Below are 22,111 nucleotides of genomic sequence, written 5' to 3'. Positions count from 1 at the left end.
CATCAGCAATCTGAGGAGCCTCATTAATAACCTCTTTCCACTCTGCTTGCTTCCCTTGAGGCACAACCTCCTGACATCCTTTCTTTAGGTAAATACAGTGCTCGCATTAATCCTCTGTATCTCCAGCTTAGTGGGTTTGCCTCTAGCACTGTATCACAGAATCACAGAATTATCAAGGTTGGAAAAGACCTAGAAGATCATCTAGTCCAACCATTACCAATACTTCCAGGCTAAATCATATTCCTCAGTGCCACATCCAAGCGTTTCTTGAACAGTCCCATGGTTGGTGACTCCACCACCTCCCTGGGCAGCGCATTCCAATGCCTGACTACTCTTTCCGAAAAGTAATACTTCCTAATGTCCAGCCTGAAAGGACTGTCTGAAGTCTTCTATCTACACAGTCAACAACTCCTGCTAGAATAGCCCTGCATGAGATAGCCACGGTAAACTCATTTTGCATTCTATCTTGTTTTCCATTTACTGAGGTCAAGCTAGTTGGCTGTTTGGAGGTCTCAGCTCACATACTTCTCCAGTTTAGATTGGATAATGATCAGAATAACCTTTGCTATGCCCCTCCTAGAATCAGAAATTCTTGCTACAAGACTGTGTAAGTTTTCACATGCCAGCTCCTGAAGTTGGGGTTATGTTGCCCCTCCTTTCTCCCTACTATTACCTACACAAACAACCGTTCTCTTTCAAGTTGGTGTGCTATCACCTCTTTTGTTGGCTGCCTCCTGGCCAGTGCACCTACAGGTTCCTCACACCAGCCTCATTTATGGCTGAATGCATTTGTGTCAGCCCAAGAGCAGCCTCCGTGGTTTCACTACTGCAGCCAAGACAACTTAAGGCATGCATGGCTAGGTTACATCAAAGCAGCTGGCTTGTCAGGGATATTCAGTGGAAAAACTGAGAAGACTCTGGAGACTGAGGATGGGATAAGCAACATTTCATTTCCAGCATGCCGGTCCCAGTGCAGACAGATGACTGAACAGCGTACAAAAAGATCTCACCCGCTTCCATCTCTTGCAGCCCCCCAGCTCCTCCAGCACTGCGACTGCTTTGACAGAGCAGAGACAACGTGTTTCCTACATTCAGCAAACGCCTGCTCTGACACAAAGCCTGATCCCTGAGCTCATGCTCTTGTCACTTCCATGTCAAATGAGAAGCTGTTTGCTGCTCCCACTGCTGAGGCCTTGGGCTGGATTACAAAGAAAGGGACTTCCATACAGAATATTTTCTCCTCTCTGTTCTGTGCTGAAGGAATTTTTCAGCAGAGCCACTGCAGTTTTGATGTATGAACCCCAGGAATACTGGGCCTGCTAAAGGAGCAGCATCCTTATTCCCACACCTCCCTGTATCTGTTGCGGTTGCAATATTCTTAGCTTTCAATTGACTTCTGACAGTCTCTGGTCTGACGTGCATCATCAATCAAATGTTTGTTTTTATCCCCAAGTCAGATCCTCTTGCATCATCGTGCAGCTTTATGCACCCATCTACTTGGCATATCAGTGACAGGTCATCTCCTCCCTGATCCCACACGCTATCTTGGTTTTAAAAAGGTTTCATAGTTAGCAGCTTCCTCTGCCTGGTGATCACTTTCTGCCAGACCAGGGCCATGGTGAGGACAGCACAGCTATGCTTTTGGTGGCTTCCTCCAAAGGCTACGTTCCCCTTTGAGTGTGGGTGCATGCACAGGGTGATGGTGAAGCCAAAGAGGGAAGGCCAGCAGTCAGCCAGTTTATACCACCTCCCTGCTCCTCCTTCCAGCAGAACTTCATGTATCAAAGTGGTATCACCACTGAATAGCATCACACAAAGTGCGTAAGTACAGAAAGGAAGCAGATATTTTTAAGCCTTGTCACACTAATGGATAAAACAGAGCATTCAGTGGTCCTGTTCATGCGTTTCTCTTCTGTCACACATCAGCACTTCCCGATTCTCTGAAATCTAATTCATGAAGAATCAAATGCAGAAGTAAACTTTAAATGTTGCATTTGTTGGCCATTTTGCTAAGCATTTTCCCACTAATTCTATGCACCTTGGTATACAGTTTAAACAGGAGTCATCCCCAGGAACAGCGATGTTTTGGAAGGAGCTGGTGAAGAAACAGCCAGAAGAAAAAGGCAAGTGAAGGGGCTCAGGTCACAACTCAGCATAAGAGAAATCCCTGTGGTGGAAAGCAACCGTCCAATCAAATAACTCAAAGCCACCACAGGGCTTTTCCTAACCTATCATATCTAGGATTTTGCCTAGTCTCAATTTAAGTCATTCAAGCTGAGGAAAGTCACCCTTTAGAGCAGGGCGAGACAACCCTTCCCCCACCCAGTAGCAGTGCTGGGCCTGATGCACTCCAGGGTACATCTGGCCCTTTGGGCTGCCAAGGCACCCTGCTGACTCAGTTAAAACTTGCTGTCAGCCAGAACCCCTGGATCCCCCTCTACAGGGCTGCTCTCATTCCCCAGTCTGTATATAGAGCCAGGGTTGCCGTGCCACAGGTACCAAACCCAGAGCTTGCTCTTGTTGAACTCCATGCAGTTGGTGATTATCCAACACTCCAGTATGTCATTATCTCTCCGTAAGGCCTCTCTGCCTTGGAGGGAATTAATGATTCCTCTCACTTTAGTGCAGGTGGGTGACTCCCAGCTAGGACCTTCAAATTAACCTGCCAGTGACTGGGAGTTGAGTTGGTCATAAGACAAGCTAATGCTCACAGGCATGACACCCCTCCAAGTGTGCTACCCGGCAAGCACACATAAAGAAAAGACACAGATACAGCTGCCAGCAGACTGGAAAGAAAGCAGACTGCAAACACTGTCACGCTGCAGGTGGGGATCACAGTGCCAACACTGGCACACAGCTGAAAATGAAAATGTCACTTTACTTACATCAAGGAGCAACAAGCCTGCCAGCTAGTCGCTCCTCATATCCACTGCTTGAGCCAAACCTCGCGTCCACAGCAGCTGACCACAATTGCTTCACTGACGTCTCCAGGCATGGCATACGTATCTGTCTGCACACATTGCAAATTACCAATAAGTCACCTACAAACCTAGTGGAGGGGTAGTAAAAATGAATTTGCAGGTGTTTTATTTTTCAACCAGATATGACTGCTGCCCTCAGCTCATACAGAGAACATTACTGATTGTTCCAGTTGGGCATTGCAATGCCTCACTCTCATGAAGCCACTGAACTTAATCCCTGCTTATGTTCTTACCTGCAGAACTGCAGTTGCTTGAAACGCACTTCTTCTTCTTTTAAATTATTTTAATTTCTTAAAGGCATGCAAAGGTGGGATTTCACACTGAGGGGAATGGCAGGTGCCACAATGCACAGATCACACTATTCATTCAGTTTCCTTTTTGCCCTAAGCCAGATGCTCATTTAGACAGTTTGTGGAAGTATCTTGGAAAGGAGGCAGATACTGCTGGGCTGGTCTCCTGGTCTCCAGAGTAAGAGGCTGAAACTAAGGCTGAAACCTGAAACCAAGTCGGTCATCCTCTGCTTTCTGGCTCAACCTACTGTAAGGAACCTGCTTTTATCGGGGGGGTGGACTTGATGATCTCCAGAGATCCCTTTCAACCTCAATGATTGAGGTTGACAGCACAGGGAGGTGAGAGCCGCTCACTGATGTGACCACAGGCAGCAGCAAGCTAGTGTCATTGCCTTACTAGATGGAGAAACGCGGGCAGGAAGTGCATCACCATGCTTTGGTTGAAGGAAGTTCAGGGCCAGAAACACCCACTGACACTAGCTGCCTAGTGAGCACATAGTGAGCTTGGAGTGACCCACTGCTGTCTTGTCATTGATCCCTGTGGCTGCAGCAAGCTCTCCTGGTTCCCAGCAGTCCTCATGTGGTGCTCCCAGCTGCTGTTTTGACAGTCGGTCACTGTTTGTTACTGTGTGTTGTTATTTACTGGTCAGTGACAATGACACACACCTGAGGACTGAGAATTAGGGTAAGCCCAGGAGTATTCCCCACTTAGGAAAATAACAGAGAAAATAGAGCTGTTGAAAGAATGATGGGCTGTTACAGATTGGCCCCACTCCAAAATGAACATGTATGAGAGCCCAAAAGACGCCATGGAAAGTTACCTATGAATCTATGGGGGAAAGAAAAGACTCTGAATATTCCAATGAATTGGAACTACCACTGTGTGCTTTTAATTTGCACCTTCTCCCAGCTCTTGGCCTGAAGGTCTTGTGCAGAGATGTCCCACAGGGTCTCAGTTGGCATGCAGCCCGCAGCCTACCCTTCACAGCCCCCCTCACTGGGCTCTCGACCCTGGGCTCATCTAGAAAGGCACATTTTTTCTTAGTCAGAGAGAATTACCCTTTTTTCTTCCAGATGAACGTGAAGGAAAATTCTGAGTCTAAGCGAGTACTAGTCACAGTGTCCAACACGTGGCACGGTGAATTGCTTCAAGGTGGTACTTTCCAGAAGGCATATCCTGGCCATTGGTTCACCACAGCCTAAATTTTCATTAAAAAAGAAATAATACAGCAACAGCAGCAAAAAACACCAAAAACTCAGCAACCCAGAAACATGCAATATGGTGACTCATTAACTCCTTGCATGGCTCCAAACCAGAAGGTTGCCCTTGCCAAATGGGTGCACCAGTGCCCATCTCCCAATGCTGCTGGTTGAATTAGGGCAATGCTGCCCTGCGCTGTCCTGACTTTTATGTGCCTGATGGAGAGCTTTCCTCATGGTGTCCCACAGGACTCCTCTGGGGTCAACGCGAGCATTCAAGCTTGAGAATTGCTCCTCTCCCCACCCCATGCTCTCAGGCTCCTGATGATGGCTCTGGTTGGCAGCTGCACAGCAAATAGCGCTCACTGCATTTTGGTGACATATTTCAAACATCCTTGACTCCAAGGCATATTTTGGTTTCAGTTTTCAGGAGGCTGAAGGAAATGAAGTATCAGGAAATAATGACGAAATCCAAAGATTTTGATATCACGGGCATTTTGAGCTATTGCAAAGGAGCTTTCCCATTTCCCTGGCCATGTGGGGAACCCTGTGACTCTGCTCTTACTGTTGCAGCAGAAGCCCTTCCTCACAGAGAGACAGCCAAAAGCAGGAGGAGGTTTTCTCTCTCATAGGCCTAAACCATAGGAGACAAACCTCTGATTGTAAGTGTCACAGTGACCCAAATCAATTCTAAGCTGCTCCGTATAAAACGGGCTGAAGCAGAAAAGGTCAGCAGACACTGGTTGACTCTGCTGAGATACTGGCAATTCCTTTTCCCACTTCCTTTTCAGTTACTATTTTCTGTACCAGAGGCTTCTTCTCCATGTTTGCAATAGGGTGCAGAGGAGCAGCAGAGGTCTGAACAGATGCTAAGTATGAAGGTGCTGGGTTGGATGCTCAGTGCAGCTCAGTGCAGCTCAGTGCTCTCAGCCACCTGAAATCCCCCAGGCCCAGCTCCAGCCGGTGCTCTTACTTGCCCCCAAATTCCCCAGGGACTCTGCTCTCGCCCAGCGCTGCACTCTTAATTGCACTGAAATCCCCCAGTGCTGCAGCTCAAAAACTACCAATACTTTCTCTCATAGGCATTGGGGATTTTTTTTTTTCCACGTCTAAGAGCCGCTGGTACCTCCTTGCATGAATCAGGGCTCTGAAGTTGTGGTACACAGCACATGTGAGGGATCAACCACCAGTGAGAAGGTTCAGTCTCTGCACGTGGTGGCCTAAGCCATGCTCATTCCTGTTTCTTGCTCCTGCTTCTTGCATCTTTTCCTTCCTTGCACGTGCAGTAATGTGTGCACATTTGGCCATGTAGGTGCCACCAGGGCAAAAAATGAAGTTTAGAACATGCAGGAGAGGTGGTATCACAGAATCACAGAATTATCAAGGTTGGAAAAGACCTAGAAGATCGTCTAGTCCAACCATTACCAATACTTCCCAGCTAAATCATATTCATCAACACAACATCCAAATGTTTCTTGAACACTCCCATGGTCGGTGACTCCATCACCTCCCTGGGCAGTGCATTCCAATGCCTGACTACCCTTTCCGAGAAGTAATACTTCCTAATGTATCCAGATGCAAGGCAGCAGGACTGCTGCCATAAGCCAGGGTAGGGATGAGTCCAGAGGAGGCCTGGCTCAGTGAGGGGCCATGCTGCCTGCTGCAGCTCTAAGCAGATACTGGAGGCTCACAGGGCTTGAAGGCCAAAGTGTGCTCACAGCCAGGAGGAAGCTGTGGGTTGGGCTAAAAGGGGTGTTGTTTGTGCTTGGGAAACCAGTGCACAGCTTCAGTAGAAGTGTAGGGTGGAGGCTGAAAATGTTTTTGTAAAACAAAAGAATTCATTTCCACGTGGTGACTTCATTTTCCAATTGATTGTTTGGCTCCTGAAGGCACTGAGATAGGAAAGAATCCAGGAAAAGAAAGGAGAGAGACCCAGAAGAGGAAGCAGTGGCCAACACGGAGCAGCCAGGCTGTGGGGTGTAAGCAGTGGAGCAGAGGGGCCGTGAGTGTGAATTATGGTGGGGTCGGTGGGGTCAGCAAGGGCCAGCGCTTCGCTCAGCTGCCATCTTGCTGCTGGGGCAGCCTCTGCTTCCCTCTCTGCTTTGGGGCCGTGGGCACTGTGATTTCTTCCGCTCAAGGGCAGCTGTGGGGTCTCCTCCGCAGCCCCACTACTGCTGCTATGGCTGAGAGCGTTCAGCTCTGTGCTGCCAGAGGAGGCCTTCCACCCTCCTCCCCCCCTTCTTGGGCTGGGCGGTCGCAGAGCAGTGACGCATGCATGCACTCGCTGCCGCCTCCACCACTGCCATCCTTGAGGCCTTGTCAGCTGCCGGGAGATCTGCATTGGCCCGGGAAAGGGGCTGGTAACATCAGCCGGTACCCTGCCAGATGGTTGGGAGAGGCGGTGCAAGGTACCCGAATCCCGTGGCCACCATCCTGGCCCTGTAAGTAGCGGTGATGGGTAGCAGCAAAGTCTTACAGTGACGATTAATAATTGAGATGTTTGCTGCATCTGTGGTTTTACTTTCGGTATCTTTCCTGAGTCAAGTGATGAAGGGAGACTAATGGTTCTTTAGCCATATCGAGGGCAGAAGGAAAAAGCAGCAGGCTTAAAGTGTTTTGGCCAGAAGGGAAATGTTGTTTACAATACCCACTCAGGTGCCTGACTGCCGATATCAGCACACACTTCCATAGCCAGCTTCTGTTTATGGGCCAAGTGTTGGTCAGAGCCCCTCTCTGCCCATTTTGCCTTGCCCTATGCTGCTGGAGGGCAGACAGACTCACTCTGCATCTGTAAATGTGGGGCTCATTCTCAAGTTATCTTTGTGGTATGAAAGACACTGGGAGCCTGTTCTGATCTCCTGACTCCTGCGAGCTATCTTTGGCAAAAACGTTGATAGGAGGTGCTTTTATTATCTGCATGTTCACAGAATCACAGAATGCCTTAGGTTGGAAGGGACATTAAAGATCTCCCAGCCCCAACCCCCTGCCATGGGCAGGGCTTCCCCCACCAGCTCAGGGTGCCCGGGGCCCTATCCAGCCCAGCCTTAAGCACCTCCAGGGATGGGGCATCCACAGCTTCTCTGGGCAGCCTGTGCCAGTGCCTCTGAGTAAAGCATTTCTTCCTAACAACTAACCTAAATCTCCTTTATTTTAGTTTAAAGCCAGTTCCCCTTGTCCTGTCTCTACCAGATGATATTAAAAGTCAGACTCCTTCCCCCTGTAAGCTCCCTTCAAGCACTGGAAGTGTGCTTTGAAGGTATATACTCCCACAAGTTTAGTAGTTGTACTAAACTGAGAAAGAATTTAATTTTTTTTAATATCCATTGTTTTAATTATTTTTTTTTCCCTTTTCTTCATAGTGCTTTCTACACTGAAGTAGTCCTTGGGCAAAAGCTGTGTCCTAAGTCAATGGAAAACTATGTGGCATCGATGGTGTTGAGTGCACTGGGGGACACGCTGGGCTATTACAATGCAAAATGGGAATTCCTGCAGAGTGGCCCGGCCATCCACAAGGAGCTGGCAGCCATGGGGGGACTTGGCAACTTCAGCATCAAAGGCTGGAGAGTCAGCGATGACACGGTGATGCACCTGGCCACAGCCGAAGCCCTGGTAGCTGCTGGGAAGAATCCAGATTTAATGCATCTCTATTCCCTGATTGCAAGGAACTACAAGGAGTGCATGAATGACATGGATGACAGAGCTCCAGGTTACCTCTCCATTTTGTTGCCTTGGCAGGACTGCCCTCTGCCTCCTCTCCTTGTGGCTAACATCTCTCACTTTCCTGCAGCTTGGAGCCAAGGCCAGCCTTGCTTCTTACCTCAAGGCTCTGCTTTTGTCTGTTGATTTCACTGCTTGTATTTCATGCATAGACAAAAGTTTTCTATGCTCACTACCAGTTTCAGGATGAAATGAGGGAATAGGAAAAAGGCAGGCTGAAGTGGTTTGGGCTTCTCAGAACTAGATGAGAGAAGACAACATTTTGCCTGTATTTACAAGACATTCTTACAGGTGTTTGAGGCCTGGTCTTGAGCTCAGGGGAGGAATGCTAGGTTTTGCACTGGGAATATGTATTTTCCTACACTCTTGAAGGAAGAGAATGATTCCAGCCATGTAGAATGAGCCATCTTAAAGCAGCACATGTAAACAGAGAGTTAATATAGAATTTCTGGTAATAAATGCTATACACTGCACATAAAATATATTTAAAGGTGCAGAAATCCTTGTTCGGAATAATTAAGTTTATTAAGCCCAAGGCCCAATTTTGGCTAGCTCTACATGTCCGTTTTCTGCAGCATAACAGAAAGATCACAGTTATATTTTCTGAGCCATGTAGCTCCAGGTTCTGTTTCTGCATGTAAACTCAGTGTTCCACAATCAGCAGGGATGTAGGGGGCGCAGCAGCTTGGGGAAGGATAAGTGGACAGGCTGCAGTGGCTGAGCTGCACGCAATATATTCCTATCATTCCTGGTTCACCCAGGCCTGCTGACCAACCCTGTCTTTTTCTGTGCAGATGGTCCAGCTTAATCCAGATACTTGAATCAAATACAAACAATTGAGGCTGGGCTACGTTTGGCTACTTCAGGCAGCACAAACTGTCTAGGGACACTCAAATGCTGTGATGTAATGCAGAGTTCATACAGTGAAAAGAAACAGGCTGCAGACTTGCCTATTGGTAAAGCCCCAAGTATATCAGGAATGTTCTGGCTTGACATTAAAGATGTTTTCCTGGGAAAATACCTTGCATTATTCTTTTAGGGTCACTGAGCATAGTGTGACAGAGCTGTGCATGTCTATGGTAAGCCAGATAAGAAATTCAAGCAGGAATTTACTCTGCATGCCTTTTCATGGCCACTTCCAACCCTCTTGTAAAGGATGCAAATATCGGTGTTCTGCAAGATGGATAATCTCTGTTGTCAGAGTAGCTTAATGAATAAAATATTTAAGAGGGGGTTATGATGCTTGCCAGGATAGCAGCCATTAGCAGGTTAAAATTTCAACAGATTCACTGCTAATTTGGCAAAGGAATGTCTTGTAGGTCCCCTAACTGATGGGCTCTGCCAAGACGGAGCAACCACAGCTGGCAGTGAGGCAACAACTGGAAGCTAATTCTGCCTCTGCTATCTAAGCTTGGTGACTAAAACCTAAGCTGAAGAGTCTAAAACTGAAATGTTAGTGATTAATGGCTGAGGCCAATAGCATGCCTGCTGCAGTCCTTAGGTGGGTAACTTAGGTGAGCTGTTCTCACATGGAAATGAAAGATTTCAAAATAAATTAGCTATGGCAACTAATCAGAGTGACAAGAAAAGGCCAGGTTAGCTGGCTAAATAAAGATGTGCAGCTTAGTTAGTGGGAACTGCATCCATGGACACTGACATCTAAATGTTTTGGAGTGGAAGGAAACTAATGTGGAAAAAATGGAAGTCTGTTGAAAATGCTCTTGCAATAGCCCTTGGGATTGCTCCTGCTGCAGCCGCAGGGCAGGAGTTGGGCTGGTCTTGGCCTCTGAAAGCTGAAATCTGAAACCAAGCTATTTAATGCTCACTAACAGACTACTAAAGGGAATGCCTAATTCATAGCCTGAAAAGCTGTCAGCAGTCCAGGGTCTCCATGACGTAATGGTAAGTCCTAACAATAGAAGTTGCCTGTCAGTAACTTCTTATGGCAATTCAGAATAGATTATAACTGAGAGCATAACCTGAGATGATGCTTTTCTGGGCAAATTGAATACTCACTGGGGAATTGCAGCTTTTAAGGTAGAGAATGGAAATTTGCTGGTGCAATTTTCACCCAATAGAGAGGAGATTCCCCCACAATGGTGGGGGAAAGTCACATCGCTCACGTACACTAGGGAATCCAGATCTGAAAACCAAAACCTATGATAATAAAGGGATTCCCACAACTTTATTAGTCATCAGACAGTCACAGCAGAGACAAAGGCCATGTATCTCATTGTCTTAATTCAATACCAAATTAATCCCTACCTCCATTATGACTTTTGTGACATGCCACAGCCCTGATCGTATTTCTTTTTTCATGATATAACTACATGGCCTGCACAACTGTCCAGTAAACCTTCAAAACTGTTGCCTTTCATTCTGTTTCCAAGTCCTCTACCTATGGCTACGTGGTTGTTTTAACCCACCTTTGTTATACGGACTGACAATTCCCAAGCAACCACTACCATCTGCACTCAGGTGAGAGTCTAGATAAATGGAATGAAAGCCTATTGTGGCTCTGGGCAGCGTGGTCTACTGGTTGGTGACCCTAGATCATTATGGTTCTTTTCAACCTAGGCCATTCTATGATTCTGATCCTGTGATATTATTCCATTCCAGAAATACCATCTAGTTGTACCTGCAATCTTCTCAGTCCAGCTTTCTTCCCACACTTTTTGCTTCTTGGAACAGTCCCCTCCTCATGTCACTCCTCGGTTCTCATTGTTAGTGAAAGGAATGCCTAACCAGGATTTGGTAGGCTTCCAGAGTTTCTGGTTTCAGAGACTCCTACAGCAGTTCCTCCAAAATCTGGTTCTCAAAAGGCCCAAGAGTATGATTTCAGTTTAGTCTCCCATCATCAGTTTATCAATTGTTTAACATTTTAACTATTTAAAAGCACCGTAATTTACAGTGCTACTTAAATCTTGGGAGCCCTAGCTGTTGCACACTGCTTTGTTCTACTTTCTTCTATTCATTTGCAGGTTATTAGTGGTAATGTCCTAAAGTAATACATATCTTGTGCAAGCAACTGTCTTGTTATTGCAAAACAGCTTAAGCCTTGTCATCTTCCTCATTTTCCTTTCAATTGCAGCTAATGAAAGAACAATCTCACTTCTTCTCGAGCACTGTTTTTGTTGCCTGCTCTCAACCTGCTCAAACATGTCCTGACAAAATGTTTCTCTCGCAGTTTCAATGGGATTGCAAAAATCTTTCTCCTTTTTTTGGCCAGATTTTGACTTTAAGCTGCCCTGGTTCCTTTGCTCTCTCTCCCCTCCAAGAGGTCCACCTACCTAAGGGCACATAGGTAGGATGATTGGCACAGCTTTTTTAACAATCACAGTTTTGTCCAATAGAATCTTTTGGAGGTCTTCTTATAAGTGTATGAACTTAGTGTATTTAGATGTGCAAAATGCTTCAATTTCCAGTTAATCTTAACAAAGTTGGCAATTATACTGATATCACTCTTTAAAGTTGATGCATAGCACCCAGCACTGAACTAATCCATCCCATAGAAAGCTTACTTAGAGGCTCGAATGCATGCCTACTTTTAGACATCACTCTGTAAATGACCAGAAGGAAGAGTCACAGAATCACAGAATGGTTTGGGTTGGAAAAGACCTTAAGCTCACTCAGCTCCAGCCTCCTGCCATAGGCAGGGTTATCACCCAGTGGATCAGACACCCAGGGCCTCATCCAACCCAGCCTTGAAGGATGCATCAAGAACATCTGTGCAGAGCCAGTGTTTGGGTGGCCCAGCAAAAGCAGCGGGGCTCATCTACTGGGCAGTGTGTGACACAAGCATCACGCAAGAGGCTGGCGTGTAGGCACACTGTGGTGGAGGCTGGTGAAGTTGCAGCACGGGTTTGTGCCTGGGTCATGCTGTGGGGAATTCATGAGAATGAAAGTAGCCTGACAGCGTGGGCTGCGCTGATCGGCAACCTGTTTTTTTCCTATGGGGAACCCTTGTATAGGCTGTTCCCATTCTCAAAGTTCATTTCAGTTGACAGGCTGGGTGAACAGTCTGAAAGCAACAGGGTGAAGCTGCATTTTCAGTTTGAGACAACCATTCAGAGCGAGCGAGCACAGAGAGCTGCATCCCACACCGATCTAATATGTCCGTAATGTAGCAGCTCTGTCAGATGAGAAGGATGCTACAGACACTCAGATCAGGACCGTGAAATCATCCATGTGACCTTATCCCTGGCAGCAGCCAACCATGATTTATTGCTAGCACATGGCTGGGAGGCGATCTTAGAGCTGTGCTTGGATTTGGACATATTTTGATTACAAGGGAGCTGTAAAATAGACTGCCATATACCAAGTTGTACTGCCAAGCTTATGTGTGCAAGAAAAGAAGCAAACTGTTCTGTAGAGTATATAGTGCAGTGTCTCACTGTGACTGGCAATGTCCCAGGCCATGGAGGTCAATCTGCACCAGAGATAGCAGAATTGCCTGGCGATGTGAAGTTTCTTGAGCAAGTTTCTTCCTTGTTATTCTTTCCCACTTAGCTTGGCTTTCTGAGTGAGCACCAGGTACAAAATGGTGAGAGTAGCCTGGCCTTCCAAATCCAGCTTTGCTGTTGTCTAACATACCAAAAAAGCTAAACGAAGGTACCTGAAATCTGCCCAAGACTTTATTCTGTGCTGGAGGAGAAATATTTCAGAACTGTCCAGGAGAGAAAACTAGGTTAAAAAAGGCAACGCAAAAGAGAATCAAAAATAATGTGATGTATGAAACCTATTTGCCCTTCCTTGCACACAAGCCGAATGCTTAGCACTCCCGACTTGTTTCATGGCTGAAGCTGAAGGAAGTGGCTGCACAGTGAAATTATTTGGACGTGTTTGGGCAGGTGGCTTTACCTATAGATGTGTTGGGCTAACTAATATGCTACCAAAACTGCAGCACGGGAAGAAGCAGAATCATTGCTTTGAAAAGCGAATAGCAGAAATAAGAAAGGGATGGGAGTGGGCAGAGAGAAGGCAGTGTGTGCCATCCCACCTGAGGAGAAGCAGAGCTGGGCTGGGGTTGGGCCAGGGCATCTGCCTGGAGCAGGTGAGCTGAGGAGCAGGGATGAAGCATTCACAGGCTTGAATAGTGTGGAGAATGGGGAATTTAAAAATTAGAAGGGAATTGAAGAGAACTGTTAAATGGCGGCTGGCCGAGATGATCTCCAGAGATCACTTCCAACGCCTACTATTCTGTGAAATACTTTGCATAACAAAACCGTGGCTCTGATTACCATGGGATATTAAAAACACCTGAAAGCACTCATGGACTCAAGCTGGGGAGAACAGTTCAGGGTGGGTATGTCCATGGGAGTATGTACGGTACATGTGGCCCTTTGGGTCTGAGCTCTGACCCATGCAGGCTCCTTTGCATGACTTTTGATCTGATGTAATGCAGTTGTTCTTCATCTGATTTAGGAGAAATATGGCAAAGCTACTCACAACCTGGTTGCGATGAGGCAAGTACTTAATTCATCAGTTTCTGACAAAGCAAAACTGCAGCGAGGGAGATCTGGGTTTCCTGCAGAGAACATTTCTTAGTGGTGAGGCACTGGGTAGGATTCCTGGGCGCCCTTGTGGCTCTGTCATTAATGGGTCCTGAGGAAGAGTTGAACACCCATCAGGAAAAAAGGAGAGGTATTCATTGTTGCAGTGAGTTGGGATCAATGTGATCCCATGGCCCTCCCAATATCCCTTCTGTGTATGTCCACCTAGATGTCTAGATCTGTGTGTGCATAAGATGCCTAGCATACACAGCGTGTGCCTCATAGATGCTATCTAGAAACATGAAATACAAATATTAACAGTAACAGCTACACACATAAATCAGCAGGGGATTGTTTTTTACCCCCGTGGGCTTTTTAATTATTTTCACAAACCAGAATGATTGGCTCTCCCTGGGAATGAATACCCAAGGTGCGCTGGCAGTTTCAGGCAGGAGACAGCAGCTTTTTTTCCAGGGAAGCCTTACACTGAGTAATGGTCCCTGGGAGACCCCCTGCATGCAGCACTGGCAGCACTGCGCTCCAGAGGGGTGCATTACCAGCACTGGCTCTCTCCCCCTGCCCAGGTGGAACAAGTATGAAGAATGCACTGAATCTTGACCCAGGAAGACCAGAGACCTGGAAAGCTCCCTTCAGCTCCAAGGCGGGTGGCTGTGGGGCTGCCATGCGCTCCATGTGCATCGGGCTGCGTTTCCACAGTGCTGCTGAGCTGGACACGTTGGTGAAAGTCAGTATTGAGAGTGGACGGATGACCCACCACAACCCTACTGGCTACCTGGGCTCTCTGGCCTCTGCCCTCTTCACTGCGCTTGCAGTGAATGGCGTGCCGCCCCAGGCTTGGGGAAAGAAGCTGCTGGATGTGCTGCCGAGTGCCAAGGCCTACGTGCATGATGCTGGCTCCTTTGTGGAGGAGAACATGAAGCACTGGTGAGCTGCTGGGATGGGTTCTGTGGGGAGCAAAGTGAACCTAGAGCACAGGAGAGTGAGCTCTGTTCATACCTAAGCTTGAGGAGTCATGTTATGGTAGACTCTTAGAGCAGCCCATCCTTGCCACGGGATCCAATTGGCTTGGAAAGTCTGAAGGGAAAGATACACGTAACATAGAAACGGCAGGTTTAGTGTCATGTAGTGTTTTCTGGACCCAACATGACGCAGCCAGGCTTTTTACCTCAGCCATGATGTGATGAAAGATGAGAAGCAGGGCTGGGGAACAGAACCAGACATGGGGTTGAGCTCAGTCTGAAAGTGGTAACCAAATGGGGACGTGCACCCAGTGTGGCGCTGCGTTAAGAGGCACTCTGAACCTTATGGATGACTCAGTTCTCGGTCTGAGCCTTTGAATCCTTTGAGGTGACAGTGGCAGGTGCTGGGTTGCCTTCACCCATGTGGCTGGAAAGAGGGGAAATCTCAGTGCCTCTTACTGTAAATCCCGTCCCTTCCAACAACAGGGGATGTCACCTGCCATGATGCTGAGCTGCCGCTCCGGGCTTTTTTGGTGGCATGTTTTCAGGCAGCCAAGCTGTATGATTTGACAGCAGGACTCCTCTTACCCTACGTTCAGGTTGGGAATTAAGAAACATCTCAGGAAGAGCACTGAGGCAGTGGCACAGGTAACCCAGGGAGGTGGGGGAGTCACCATTCAAGAACCGTGTGGCACTGAGGATCATGGTTAGTGGGCATGATGTGGATGGGCTGGTAGTTGGACTGGGTGATTTAGTGATCTTTTCCAACTGTAACGATTCTGTAATTTTAGGTCTTACTTTGAAGAGCAATGGAAAGCGTACCTGAAAGAGAGAGGCATCTTGGACGGGGTCTCGCCACCCACCTTCCCCTCCAAGTACGGTGTGGAAGAGAGGGATTCTTTTTACACCTCCCTCAGCTACAATGGCTGGGGGGGCAGCAGTGGGCACGATGCCCCCATGATTGCCTACGATGCACTGCTGGGTGCAGGGGACTCCTGGACAGAGCTGGCTCACCGTGCTTTCTTCCATGCGGGAGACAGTGATTCTACTGCTGTCATTGCAGCTTGCTGGTGGGGGGCCATGCACGGCTTCCGCGGCATTGCCGCCTCCCTCTATGCTGACCTGGAGTACAAGGAGCGTCTAGAGCAGGTGGCCAAGGAGCTGTACCGTATTTCCCAGGCTTAATGCACTTGAGGGTAGGCCAGGGTGAGGCTTGCATTTTTCTGTCAACATGTTCGCTTCAGCGGGGAGACCATTTGAAGGCTTGGTGGTGGTTTGATGGGAGCATACAGCAGCATACCCAACCTGCAAGCAGCTGAGATGAGACTTCCCTCCTCCTCTGCACAGTGGCTGAGTCTCAAGTGGAAGAGGAGCACACACTGTAGTGCTGCCAGCAATGCTCCAGCAGCTAGACAGGCAGCAAAACGCACAAAAGCTGCTCCAAAACAGGGTCCTGCCACTGTAAGCATGCCAGAGAGGGTCAGAGATTCTCATGCCTGACTACAGGGCTGGCAGAGATGCCTTGCAGTAAACCAGCAATGGCTAATGCAAGCTCATCACCTGGTACTGTACTGTCAATGAGAACTGCCACCAGCTCTAAAAGCTCTCCTCCTCTGCACAGCAATTACAACAGATATTGCTCCAGACAGCCCGCTAGGGGAGGGAGCAAACAGCCAGTTGCCTCAGGAACAAGAAAGCTTTCGTATGTGATTATTTTAGCAGACTGCTTGTTTTGTTTTGTTTTGTATGTGTGTAGAAAGAAACAAAAACTCCGGCTGCTGCAAGTGCATTGTGCAGCTTCATGGCACTTTTGCTCCATGTGAAGGAATGTATCACACTCCATGCTCCAATTAACAAGGGATGTAAGCCCTACTAACCACACCTGTATGGAAGATAAGGGTGGGTATAAAGAGAACGAACATTAGGAGGCTGCATTTTACATCAACTTCAGTAGCTTCTTAGTCAATTATAATTATCTGCTTACAGCAATGATTATTTCTGTTAATGGTTATTTGCTTACCATTTACTGTGGATTATTCTATTAAAAAACATTTCTTCAAACCCAGACTGTTACACAGTAAAATACTTATTATTTCAAGAGCAATTTCAAAAACAGCGTGTCCCATTCAATACATCGCCCTGGGATGTCTCTGTTAAATGCTATTTTCCATGATGGGATGAAGGAAGGGATGGGAAAGGGGAGTATGCTGGGAGCACTGGCTCCACCTGGATGAGTGGTGAAGGACTGCTGAGAAGGATGGAGTTGGTGCAGTGGGGAACAAGGCAGGAGGCTGCCCAATGGGGGGGAGTTGGCTCCAGAATTCAGCACACCGTTATGCAGAGACTGGGCATAAAGGTGCAGTGAAAGCCCAGATCAGACAAACACCAGCAGCAATATGAATCACAATTTCAACACAGTTTACTACAGTTCTCGGGTGTGTTGTATAAAACATGTTTTAGTGCAACATAGTACAAAGTTTGTTTTGTTCTTTAAAAAAAAAAAAAAAAATCCCAAACATTTTTTCTGACATCATGCATGGATAAGCTATCTCTCTTTCATTTTGGGTTCATAACAGAAAGTTACAGCAGAGAGTGTGGTCTGAAAAGCATCATGTTGAAACTCATTAGAGTTCGCCTATAAAAACAGAGACATTTGAGAATGGGCAACACACGGCCAGAACAACGAAGAAACGTCACTGGCAAGGTACCTTCTTGGGACCATCACAGGTGCCGCTTCCTGGCAAAGCCTGTGCTCGGTGCAAGAGCTGCTGGGCTGGGGAGGGACCAATTTTGGCCATGGGGAGATGACCAGGGGAGAGCCCTCCACCAGAGCCATGGTCCGGGCAGTGCTGCTGGGGCGGCAGGCTGGGAGGAGGAGCTCAATTCAGATGCAGCACATGATCTCCAAGGAAGAAGAGCTCCTGCTGACTTTCTCTTTTTCCTTTTAAAGCTGAAATGAATTGCAGTTCCTGCCCTGAAGCAGTATGTACAAGAGACACTACATTTATGAAATAATACCCACTGGCTGCAGCTGCTGTTGATCGTGTCATGGTTCTTCGGTTCCATTCACTTTTCATCCCACTCCTCTCTTTGTAGACTTCTTATCCAGAAAGGGAAGACAAGTGCGTGGGTGCGTGATATGTGTGTGTGTGTATATATATATATATATACATATATAGAACTGTGATATTATGCATAATTATGCATATGGGGCCAGTAAGCAATTATGTCTCAAGGAGAGAGACTTTGCAGAGGAATGAGTGAAATTTGGGCTTCTCGGCAGAAGAACCAAATGCCATTCTGGTGGAGGAGTAGAGGTGGCCAACAACAAATGTCTGGTGGTCTCTCCCATCGCTGGCATGGGACTGTCTGCATCCACATGGGAAGATGCAAGCTCCTCTTGTAGCTCATCTTCTAGAGAATGTGCTGTGCAGATCTCCCACCTGAGGCCTCGCCACCTCCAAAATATCAAGGCATCAGGGATCAACCCATGAGTGCTACAGAGCATCTGCTGAGGTTCCCTTCTCTTCTCAAAGAGCTGTCTGACCCTCCTGAAGAGGACGGCAGCTGTAGGCATGGCACCTCTCTCAGACAAGGCAGGGAGGGGGTCTTGTGGTTGCACCCATCTGCCTCAGTTGGCTTCAGCCATGCTGTAAAAAAGAAATGGCTGGATTTGCCAGGAAGACATCAAGGAAGACAACAAAAGGCCGTTTTTGGCAAACATTTTCTTCCGCCAGACAAAATGCTTAGGGTGTATAGGGGAGGAGGCGGTTTCCTCCACAGGACACAGCAGGGGTACTTGGCAGTATGGGGTACTCAAGCATAGGTGCCCCATGTGGAGAGAGCCCTGGTTTGCTTTGGGAGAGCCATATCTTTCACAGAAAGAACAGCATTTCCTGTCACAGAGGCTATACACAACAAGAGCAGATGACTTTGCCAGGAGAGAGGGCTTATGGTGAAATGGTTTCTCCTCCTAAAGCCCTGGAGAAGGCCTACGCAGGCACACACATGGGAGAGTTCTCTCAACCCAGAGGGACATGGGAGCCCCCAAGGTGTAGATGTGCTGCAGGCTCCTTATCCAGTCCAAGCTTGCACTGGGAAGCAGTGCAAGGTTCTAGAAACCCTGGTGACATGAGGTTACCTGCACATCCTCACTGTGTGGCTATAACTAGGCTCCTTGGCTGAGCTGCCCAGAGACAGGAAATCCAACCTCTGGTATTTTCTCTTTCCCCCTTTCTTTAGTCATTACTTTGGTCAAGTTGAAGCCTTCAGAGACTGGATCCAGCCACCCACCTCAGGCAAGCAGGGCACAGAGAGGAGCCGCGCTGTCAGAGGTGGCAGCATGGAGACATGGAGAAGCCGATCTCTGCTATGCTAAACTGTAAGAAGACTCTCTTGGCAACCGACAAAGTCAGAGCTTTCAGGTATCTTCCTTCAATCCTCTCATTCAGTGCCTGGAGAAAAACAAAACTGCTTTTGTCCTGATTGCGAGTGCACTGAGCATTCAGGTTCTCCAATACTAGGAAATGCTCCCAAAAGGTGAACTGCCTCCTCCTGAGAGAACAGTAATTTGGAGGCATGAAGATGTTGAGGCTACAGCCAGTTTTGAGATGGGCTTTCCAATACCCCAACTTGCCCATCAGGACGTGGTCCTGGCTTTATCTGCTGTTGAAGAGGGAGTAGCTGGCTCAGCACACCTTGGGAAAAAGACCTTCTTCACCATGGCACAGAATATCAGGAGGAAAAACAAGGTCTGTTTTGGTAAACAGACACGTTAACCTCCAAAGAGGTGGTCCCAGGACCAAAAGCACCCTGGGAACCCTTTGCTCTGTGGAGAGAGGGGGAAGCCTACAGTTCTTTGGGAGACTAAACAGAAATGACGACAAAAAAGTAGCGTCCCAAAGGACAACAACTGATGGGATCAAAAATTAATGAGAGGAATATCCGCTATGTACAGCAAACACACAGACCTCTGGTCTGTCTTGGTGGCTGGGTGTGTTCCCACAGGTGCTGGAAGAAGCCTTGGACCTTCCCATCCACGCCAGCTGTGCGCTCCACAGAGCTCAGCCGCCGCATCAGAGCACAGATGCTGAAACAACTGAAACGAGAACAAGAACCATTCTTCCTCAGGGCTCCTGGCGTGCCTCTGCCTCTCTCTCTCTCTCTGCATGTCCCCCTGGGAGCCTCTGCCCCTTTAATCTATGGTTCCTGGGTGGATGCTGAGCACCGGCGGCTCTAAGCAAGTGGGTGAGTAGTTGAGGTGTGGCTCTTTAATCCACAGCAAGGGAACCCCGTTCTTGCCTTCTGAATTCTTGCTGGAGTTCCGGCTCTTGAACCGCACCAGGAGGATGGTGATGATCAAGATGCCGAAGATGGGGAAGGGGTAAAAGAAGACAAAGTAGAAGAGGGCGTCATTGGAGCAGATGACAGACTGCAGGGTGGAACCTGAAAAGATGAAAGATGTCACATTTTACACCTTCTCTGCAACGCAACAGCCTACAAACTTTCAGAAACATAATGCCAAACGCTTATTAACCTGTATCAATTCAGGAGATTGCGCTGTGAATAAGACATGAATAATGGAAAACACAGCAGCAGAAACAATGTATTACAGGCCATGTTTTGGGTTTATCTCCTGCTAAGAGAACTCTCTATAGAAAGCGTGGAATGCTCAGGGACACTGGCTCTTCTCACCTGTATCCTGCACGTGAACAGCAACTGTGCCCGACTCCTCCTCAGCCAGCCGGTACCACACGCCACTGGGGTCTGCCAGCCACTCCTCCACACGGCACGAGTAGTTGCCCGTGTCAGCACCACTGGCCTGCAGCACCGTCAGGCGGAAGAGCACTGCCGAGAGCCGCTGGAAGCAGAGGCGGTCCTGCCAGCGACCAGTCCCAGAGCTGAAGATGGCGTCAAGGCCCACACTCAGGACCACCTCCTTTTCTTCCTCTTCTTCCTTCTCTTCCTCCTCAGCATGGCCACCCACCTCTTTGGCTTGGAGGCTGTACCACGTCACTGCAAAGTGAGACTCTGGGCTGGAGCGGGACAGAATGCTGCAGTCCAGCTGAAAGGACTCTTTCTCCTGCACCGTGAGGTTGGCAGTGGCCGTGTCCACCTGCAAGGAGGGCTCTGAGATAATGAAAGAGGAGAGGTGAGTGTGGAGCAAAATGCTGCCTGAAAAGCCACCCTTTCCCAGTGCAAACACACCATCACGGTCAGAATCACAGAATCATTAAGGTCAGAAAAGACCAATGAGATCACCCAGGCCAACCATCAGCCCATTCCCACCGTGCCACCATGTACCTCAGTGCCACATCCACCCTTCTCTTGAAAACCACCAGTTGCAATGCCAGGTGCAACTCAGGCAAAACCCAAAGGCTTGACACAACCTGCCAAGTCCCACAAGTACCCGTGCAGCCAACCCCACAGAAGCACAATCCTCACCTTGCTGTGCTGTGCCTGGCTCAGATTCAAAGCGGAGCTAACTGACTGATGGCCCTGCATTACTGCAGCTCACATAGATGCACTAAAGGATGTGCCGGGAGGCACCAGCGGGCACCGAGGAGTGATCACTACTGCTCAGCTGCCAGAGCAAAGTGCATTTCACTCCACTCTTAGCATGCCCGAAACTGCTCAAAGGACTTGAAAGATCAGTATGTCTAATGCGTGTGAGGACAGATTTATTTTCCAGTGAGTTGGGAAGTTAATTAGTTAACAGGCTTCTCTGCAGAAATGACCGCAGAATAGAAACAGCAAGGACGCTTCCTAACGCTTCTCTGTTTTTTTTCCCTTGCTGCAAGGCTAAAAAGATGTTTTTAGCTAACTGAGATACAGTGGCCAGAACTAAGATGAGTTGATTAAAGGCTGACTTCAGGAGCAATTAACATCTGATTTAGTCATCCTGCCAGGGAACACATACTCTGGGGATCACAATCAGCCCGGATCTAAGCTTTCATTTAAAGATTAAAAAGCCCTTTCTAATGCACGAGTTCAGCACGAAGGGCAAGGCAGCAGCTTGCTGAGGAGAGGCCCCTTTCTCCTCCAGCACTGACAGCAGGGTAAGCCCCATCTCTTACAGGTAGTTGGGTGTCCCTGTGGGAGAGGGCACCAGGTGCTGCTGTGCCACAGAGTGAGGTCTGCAGGCTGTGGGTGCCCTCCTCAAGCAGGAGGAGAATGGGCTTTGCACCATGGCACCCATCTTACATGTCTTCCCTGCAGAAAGTTTTCATTAAGGCCAGAGCTGTTAAGGCTGCAGGCAACAAAAGCATTTTCAGCTCCCATCTTCCTCAGGATATTCCTACAGGAATGAGGTAAGCCTTGAGATTTCAGGGACTTCTGAGGTAAAAAGGAGGAAGGGAAGGAAATGGCTTGTCAAAACAAACACAGCCTCCCCCATCTCAGCAAGTTAAACAGAAAGAGAACCGCATTCACAAGATGCTGAGAGGCTTTTT

General features: G+C 48.0%; 2 protein-coding genes across 6 annotated transcripts in view; one reads left to right on the top strand and one right to left on the bottom strand.

The window, feature by feature from the left end:
* Positions 1-6,220: 6,220 nt before the first annotated feature.
* Positions 6,221-16,725, top strand: ADPRH (ADP-ribosylarginine hydrolase). Of its 3 annotated transcripts, none has more exons than XM_015879599.3 (4): positions 6,221-6,450; positions 7,831-8,177; positions 14,265-14,625; positions 15,452-16,725. In XM_015879599.3, exons 2-4 carry the CDS (start codon positions 7,880-7,882, stop codon positions 15,843-15,845), a joined length of 1,053 nt encoding a protein of 350 aa, XP_015735085.2. In that variant the 5' UTR covers positions 6,221-6,450; positions 7,831-7,879; the 3' UTR covers positions 15,846-16,725. The 3 variants fall into 3 exon arrangements, with proteins under 3 accessions (XP_015735085.2, XP_085403227.1, XP_015735075.2); XM_085547101.1 differs by having other exon boundaries at positions 6,247-6,477; XM_015879589.3 differs by lacking the exon at positions 6,221-6,450 and adding an exon at positions 6,767-6,912.
* A 336-nt stretch (positions 16,726-17,061) lies between these two features.
* Positions 17,062-22,111, bottom strand: part of IGSF3 (immunoglobulin superfamily member 3) — a 72,460-nt gene continuing 67,410 nt past the window's right edge. For all 3 annotated transcript variants that reach the window (XM_015879543.2, XM_015879561.2, XM_015879553.3), the window contains 2 exons: positions 20,355-20,789; positions 17,062-20,105 (listed from right to left, as the gene is read on the bottom strand). In XM_015879543.2, the coding sequence (XP_015735029.2) occupies positions 19,855-20,105; positions 20,355-20,789 (686 nt within the window). In that variant the 3' untranslated portion in view covers positions 17,062-19,854. The remainder of the gene's footprint in view (positions 20,106-20,354; positions 20,790-22,111) is intronic.

The sequence above is a fragment of the Coturnix japonica genome, chromosome 1, assembly GCF_054131305.1.
Source record: "Coturnix japonica strain WE chromosome 1, WE-NBRP24, whole genome shotgun sequence".
Classification (NCBI taxonomy): Eukaryota; Metazoa; Chordata; class Aves; order Galliformes; family Phasianidae; genus Coturnix; species Coturnix japonica.
Note: the sequence above shows the minus strand (reverse complement) of the source record. Positions and strands in the feature narration are given on the sequence as shown.

What these genes read in the sequence shown, in the direction of transcription:
- ADPRH (XM_015879589.3), top strand. Translation starts at nt 6,857, where the DNA reads ATGGTTGGGAGAGGCGGTGCAAGGTACCCGAATCCCGTGGCCACCATC. An exon ending in CATGGATGACAGAGCTCCAG is followed by an intron (nt 8,178 to 14,264) that starts GTTACCTCTCCA and finishes CCCCCTGCCCAG; the next exon opens with GTGGAACAAGTATGAAGAAT. An exon ending in GAGGAGAACATGAAGCACTG is followed by an intron (nt 14,626 to 15,451) that starts GTGAGCTGCTGG and finishes CTGTAATTTTAG; the next exon opens with GTCTTACTTTGAAGAGCAAT.